The sequence below is a fragment of the Sorex araneus genome, chromosome 3 (genome assembly GCF_027595985.1).
Source record: "Sorex araneus isolate mSorAra2 chromosome 3, mSorAra2.pri, whole genome shotgun sequence".
Classification (NCBI taxonomy): domain Eukaryota; kingdom Metazoa; phylum Chordata; class Mammalia; order Eulipotyphla; family Soricidae; genus Sorex; species Sorex araneus.
This window is the reverse complement of record NC_073304.1, coordinates 122,194,127-122,201,575: the sequence shown is the minus strand read 5'-3', so window position 1 is coordinate 122,201,575 and position 7,449 is coordinate 122,194,127. Positions and strand designations below refer to the sequence as shown.

Genomic DNA, 7,449 nt, shown 5'->3' with positions numbered 1-7,449 from the left:
CCTTAAAAGAGAACATTACTAATAAGCACACCGTTTCCACGACAACGACCTACAGCATCACCAGTGAGGAAAGTCTTGTTATAATGATCATGACAATAATGATCCCTCGGATTTGGATCGTTCCTCCCCCATCCCTTGCTTCAAGTCCTTCACACAAATGAGCTTAGCGGCGGGGCTTGTCTATTAATTAAAGGCCCCAAGGTAAAGACAACAAAAAGCCCCCACAACAACGTTGAGAACAATGGTTTCCAAACAGATGTCATTTCGGCGTTCTTGATTCATGTGCCGGGTCCCCACTGCCTCCTGTATAGCCGTGGAGATTTATAACAAAGATTGGTAATTACTCTCCTAACACATAAACGTGCACATCAGTTACACTCCCCCCACCCGATCTGTCTTGTCTCTAACTTAAACCAAACTCCATTATTCTTCATCTTCTGGGTTCCCTTCATCCTTAATCACCTTTGACATTAAAGTCTGCCACCAGAAAAGCCCAACCTGTCTCTTTGTGAGGGAGGTGGTGGGTTTGGAGTCACAATGGTGGGTCTCAGGATTGTTCCTGGTTCTGTTGCTCAGGAATGACCTCTGGCAGTGTTCAGGGGACCATATGAAATGGTAGGGATTGAATTGGAGGTCAGCCACTGGCAAGGCAGTTGCCTGTCTCCCTGTAGTCCCTGTACTAGCAAGAGTGCCCCCACCTCTCTAAAATGGACCACAGCACCAGTGTATTTACTTCTGTATTTACAGAAGTACCCACCTTCCTTGGTATTTGGGAAATTACTGGATGCATTCCTCTCCCATTTGACTTAGAAAACAAGCCCTGAAAAGAGTGTCAAAACCTGCAAATCTGGGGCTGGATCGATAGCACAGCGGGTAGGGCGTTTGCCTTGCACGCGGCCGACCTGGGTTCGATTCCCAGAATCCCATATGGTCCCCTGAGCACCCCCAGGAGTAATTCCTGAGTGCATGAGCCAGGAGTAACCCCTGTGCAACGCTGGGTGTGACCGAAAAAGCAAATAAAATAAAATAAAATAAAAAATTAAAAAACCTGCAAATCTGAGTGTGATCTGACAATGAGAGGTGAGCTTTGATATTCTACACTCATGAGGCAATAAGAGGTGAGATTTAAATATATTCTTCTTATATAAATGATATTGATAATATTGTCAGGTCTTTTGTCCTTCTGAAAGTTTACAGATCAGACCTCTCCTGCTGCTCACATCAGCCCATCACTAGAGGATGTCTGTTCTAAGAATCTGTACTTTTTATTATTTGACCACACGGGGTCCAGAGTGCTCAGGAGTGACCAGGGTCATATGAGGTAGCAGTGCTCAGAGGATCATACGGTGGTAGGGATAGAATCTGGGACCTTGTGCCTCAAAGACATGTGCTCTCCATCGAGTCACACCCCCAACACTGGCACTTTTAAAGGCGGTTGGCCAAAAGCCCATCGTGACGGCAGAACAGGGAGGCAGAGGTTGAAACTCTTGCCCTGACCTCAGCCAACTAGAAGGTCAGTTGGGGATAGTCAGGGGATAGTCAGGACGTTACAGGCACACGAGCCTCCAGGACTCTAGTAAGCGCCATCACTCCGCAAGGTGGTGGAGCAGTTGCCCCACCTAAGCAGTTGCCTGAAATGAGGATCTACTACCAAACACTGGCAATTTTAGCATTTATTCATTTATTTGGCTTTTGGGCCCCACACAACAGTGCTCAGGACTTACCTCCTGGTTCTGTACTCAGGGATCCTCCTGGTGGTGCTCAGAGAACCACATGGGGTACCAGGGATTGAACCCCAGTCAGCTATGTGCAAGGTAAACTTGCTGTACTACTGCTTTGGCAATTTTTTTTTTTTTTTTGCTTTATGAGTCACACCTGGCAATGCACAGGGGTTACTTCTGGCTCTGCACTCAGGAATCACCCCTGGCGGTGCTCAGAGGACCATATGAGATGCTGGGAATCGAACCCAGGTCAGCTGCGTGCAAGGCAAATGCCCTACCCACTGTCCTATTGCTCCAGCCCCTGCTTTGGCAATTATTGAGTGTCTGACAGAGACTCTACCTGAGACATCAGTGGAGGTGCCTGAAATCTTGGTCACAGCCAAGACTTTGGAGACATGATAGTCTTCCTGGAATGCCTTCCTGGAGGATGGCAGATGCGTGTGGCTCCCTGTAGCTGGGTGTTGGGAGCAGACACTGAAGCCCAGCAACTGTATCGGGCATAGAGTGTCAGGCTGTGACCCATCCTCACCCTTGGGGTCCAAAAAAGCCCGTGTCCAGAATAAGACACCAGTGGCAGCAGGTCCCCATGGCTGGTTTTTCAAGGCAGGATATGGGACCACGGGAGTTGAGCTTGAAGAACCAGACTGGTCACAAAAGGCAAGGGAACATTGGAGGACTTGATACTCAAGCTTGTCTCCCGCAGCAGAGAAGTTATTGAAGAAAACCCCTGATACATTGACCACCCTTCCACACTCAGAGTCAAGCTTTTGGGAAAATGAAACAGAGTTGGAACTACAGTAGCATTTTCTAGTAAATCACACATAGAAGCGGCACAAATGCTGGCCGACTTCGACCGCGAGTGTGGAAAGGTTGGACTGCAGCTGAATCCCAGCAAAACAATGTTCATGAAAAATGGACTGTTACCTGATGTTCCATTAGCTCTTGATGGAACAAACCTCTCCGAATGCAGCAGCTATGTGTACCTGAGTCAAGAACTCAACATGAGGAACGACTTGGCGCCAGAACTGCACAGGAGGAAGACAGCAGACTGGAACGCCTTCAAGAGCATCGAAGAAGTTGTTAAGAGGACGAAGAACCTCCGACTCTGGGCACATCTTTTTGACTCCACCATTCTTCCTGCACTAACGTACGCCTCAGAGACCTGGGCCCTACGCAAACAGGATGAGAATGCTATTTGGGTATCCAAAGAGGAATCGAAAGAGCTATGCTTGGAGTATCACATTTCACTCAAGTGAGAGAAGGAATCCAGAGTTCTGACCTCCGTCGATGGTCAAGAATCAGGGATGCTGTCTTGTTTGCCAAGGTGTCAAAAATCTAATGGACTGGACACATAATGCGATTCAGAGACGACCGCTGGACTAGAGATGTTACTGACTGGATTCCATGGGACATCAAAAGACCGAATGGCCGCCCACCAACAAGATGGTCAGACTTCTTCGTCAAAACCCTGAATGAATGGTTTGAAGCTCTTCCTGTTCCTGGAGCAAGCAGATATAATTGGGCTACACTAGCGCTCGACAGGGACAAATGGAGACGTTACTGGTGCCCGCTCGAGCAAATCGAAGATCAACGGGATGACAAGTGATACAAGAAAGTCATACATACCGGTTGCTGTGGTAGCGCTCGGGGGCCATGTTAGGACGAAGGGGAAGGAGGAGAAGCGCTTAAAGCGGCGGGAGCGGGTGCGGGAGCGGGGTTAGACCCAGGGCCGAGGCAGGCCCCCCCCCCCCCCCCCCCCCCGCCCTCCCGCCTCAGTGGATCATGCCCAGGGCGGCAGCGGCGGCGGTTGCGGGGGGGCAGTGACTGGGCGGTGCCGGCGCAGGAGACGATGCCGTTTCCAGTTACAACGCAGGGGTCACAACAAACACAACCGCCACCGAAGCACTATGGCATTACCTCTCCTATCAGCTTAGCGGCCCCCAAGGAGACGGACTGCGTACTGACACAGAAACTCATCGAGACTCTGAAGCCCTTCGGGGTTTTTGAAGAGGAAGAGGAACTGCAGCGCAGGATTTTAATTTTAGGGAAGTTGAATAACCTGGTAAAAGAATGGATACGCGAAATCAGTGAAAGCAAGAATCTTCCACAATCTGTAATTGAAAATGTTGGAGGAAAAATTTTTACATTTGGATCTTACAGATTAGGAGTACATACAAAAGGTGCTGATATTGATGCATTGTGTGTTGCACCAAGACACGTTGATCGAAGTGACTTTTTCACCTCATTCTATGATAAGTTGAAATTACAGGAAGAAGTGAAAGATTTAAGAGCTGTTGAGGAGGCATTCGTACCTGTTATCAAACTATGTTTTGATGGGATAGAGATTGATATTTTGTTTGCAAGATTAGCACTGCAGACTATTCCAGAAGATTTGGACTTACGAGATGACAGTCTGCTTAAAAATTTAGATATAAGATGCATAAGAAGTCTTAATGGTTGCAGGGTAACCGATGAAATTTTACATCTAGTACCAAACATTGACAACTTCAGGTTAACTCTGAGAGCTATCAAACTTTGGGCCAAACGCCACAACATCTATTCCAATATATTAGGTTTCCTCGGTGGTGTTTCCTGGGCTATGCTAGTAGCAAGAACTTGCCAGCTTTATCCAAATGCAATAGCGTCAACTCTTGTACATAAATTTTTCTTGGTATTTTCTAAATGGTATGTGTTTAGATTATATTAAAATAAAATTGATTGTAGACAAAAAAAAAAAAAAAGAAAGTCATACATACCAAGAAAGTTAGGGGCTGGAGCCCTAGTGCAGTGGGTAAGGCACTTGCCTTGCATGCAGCTGATCTGGGTGCGATCCTTGGCATCCTTTGATCAGTCAGGAGTGATTCCTGAGTGTAGAGCCAGGAGCTACCCTGAGCATCGCTGGTTGTAACCCTAAAATGAACAAACAGACAAGCAAACAACAACAACAAAGGACTAGATCTTCTGAAAAAAAAAGTATCAGAAAAGAAAATCCTCAGATATTAATCTTACTGAGACAGAAGTGGGGAACTAAACGGGGGAACTAAACGAACAATAAATTTAAAGTAATCACCATGAAAAAAACAGCAAGATAGATGAACTGCACCCTAACACAGAGCAAAGACATCAATAAACCAAGAAAGGAATGGTAGAAGCAGGAATTCTTCATCAGGGAGATTGATGTGAAGGTCTGGAGTCACAGTACAGCTGGTAGGGTGCTTGCCTTGCAAACAGCTGACCCTGGTTTGATCCAAGCACCCACAGGGTCTCTTGAGCCCCACTGTTAGGGATCCCTAGTTGCAGAGCCAGGAGTAATCCCTGAACACCACCAGGTGTGGATCAAAATCAAAACCAAAAAAAAAAAAAACCAACAACAACACCCAAATTGGAGCTATATTCTTAAAAGTTCCAAACAAACACCGTGCTTGAAAAACACAATAAGTGAAAACTTTTGTGGAATGCATAATAAGCAGTCTCAATCTCATGTAGGAAAGAATAAGTTAAATTGAAGATAAAATTCTGTAATGATTCAAATAGAAGAAGAAAGAGAAATAAGATTTGGGAAAACTAAAGAAAGCTTTCAAGAAATATCAAACTCCATTAGAAGAGAAAACATAAGAATAATAAGAAGGAAGAGAGAGAGACCCAGCAGAGAATCTATTTAAAGAAATAATGGATTTGAAACTCTCCAAATCTAAAGAAAGAACAAACCACAGAACCCTAGGAAGCTATTAGAATAACCAATTACTATACACTAAAGACTTATACCAAGATATGTCATTGTCAAATTATCAGAAGTTAACAATAAAAAAATAATAAATGTTCCTAGGGAAAAATATGCAATATGCAAAAGGCCCCCCAGTGGGCTATTCCCAGGTTTCTTTGCAGAATCCCGACAGGTTAGGAGAGAATGAAACGCCACATTTAGAATCCTAAAAAATTAAGACATATAGTCAAGAATATTGTATCCTGCAAAACTATCATTCAAATGTGATGGAGAAATAAAGGTTTTCTTCAGCAAACAATAGCTAATGGATTTTACCACCACCAGAACTGCAATATAAGTAATGTTGGAAGGAGTTCATTTATAGAAAAAGAAACACACACAACCTTGAGCATAGGAAGGCATACCAATACAGATACAGAAAAACTCACATCAGATACAGAATCAGAAACTTAAACATACATACACACACAAAAAAAACACACACACAAAATTGAAACAACAATGAAACATCGAAAGGGAGGAAGATTAGGTTAGAACTGTTAAGTCTAAATATGACAAATTCATACCAGAACAAAAACAAAAGACAATCTCAGTACAAAAAGAATGTTATATAGAAATTGAGCTTCCATATGACCCCACAATACCACATCTGGGAATATATCCCAAGAGTGCAAAAAGGCACAATAGAAATGACATGTGCAACTGTATGTTCATTGCAGCACTGTTCACAATAGCCAGAATCTGAAAACAACCCGCATGCCCGAGAACAGACAACTGGTTAAAGAAACTTTGGTACATCTACACAATGGAATACTATGCAGCTATTAGGAGAGGTGAAGTCATGAAATTTGCTTATAAGTGGATGGGCATGGAGAGTATCATGCTAAATGAAATGAGTCAAAAAGAGAGGGACAGACATAGAAGGACTGCACTCATTTGTGGAATATAAAATGGCATAATATGAGATGGACACCAAAGGACAATAGACAAAAGGGCCAGGAATATTGCCCTATAGTTGAAGTCTGCCTCATGAGCTAGGGGAGAAGGCAGCTGGAATAGAGAAGGGATCACTAAGTCAATAATGGTTGGAGGAATCATTCGGGATGGGAGATGTGTGCTGAAAGTAAATAAAGGACCAAACATAATAACCTCTCAGAATTTGTATTGCAGACCATAATGCCCCAAAGTAGAGAGAGTATGTGAAAAATTGTCTGCCATGGAGGCAGGGGGAGGGTGGGAAAGGGGGGTATACTGGGGACATTGGTGGTGGAGGATGTGCACTGATGTAAGGATGGGTGTTTGATCATTTCATGATTGAAACTCAAACATTAAAGCTTGTAACTCTATTTCACAGTGATTCAATAAAAAAAATAGAATGTTACAAATCTTGGGATAAGTACAAAACAAAAATGTGGAGCAGAGATAGAAGAAAAATTGAAAACAGTGAGAGACTCACACAGAATAAACATTTCGATGAAAAGGCACCTAGAAGCTGTCTTCAATGAAAAAAAGGATCAAAAAACAAACAGAAAACAAAATTAAACAAAATAATTGCAATAACAAAGTTCCATATATTAGTAATTACCCTAAATGTGAAATGTCTGAACTTACCTTTCTTTTTTGACAGTGTTTGCAAGAATAAAGCAGATGCATACAAGAAACTTTTATGCTGCATACAAGAAACTTTCATCTAATCTAGCAAGAAACACAGTCTCATAGGGAAAAAGTAGAGCGAAGAATTTTCAGCCAATAACAGAGAAAAGACTAAGAAAATATTATTTCATATCTGACAAACTAGACTTTCATCTATAAGAGATAGTAACACACAAAGATGGCGAATGTATAGTGATGCTAGACTGTCACTAAAATCTGTGCACTCAGCATATGTGCATCTGAACATATAAAAACACCTAAGAACAGACATAAGCAAGACAAGAATAGTAAAACAATGACAGATAATAGGGGCTATTGCTTTCAATGGCTATTGTATCAATAAATACATCA

The 7,449-nt window shown here is 43.1% G+C and overlaps 1 protein-coding gene across 1 annotated transcript; it reads left to right on the top strand.

Moving 5' to 3' along the window:
* The first annotated feature begins 3,479 nt into the window (after nt 1–3,479).
* On the top strand, nt 3,480–4,448 carry LOC101556805 (poly(A) polymerase alpha-like). The gene has a single exon (XM_055132356.1). It carries the CDS (start codon nt 3,571–3,573, stop codon nt 4,426–4,428), a length of 858 nt encoding a protein of 285 aa, XP_054988331.1. The 5' UTR covers nt 3,480–3,570; the 3' UTR covers nt 4,429–4,448.
* Nucleotides 4,449–7,449: the final 3,001 nt, after the last annotated feature.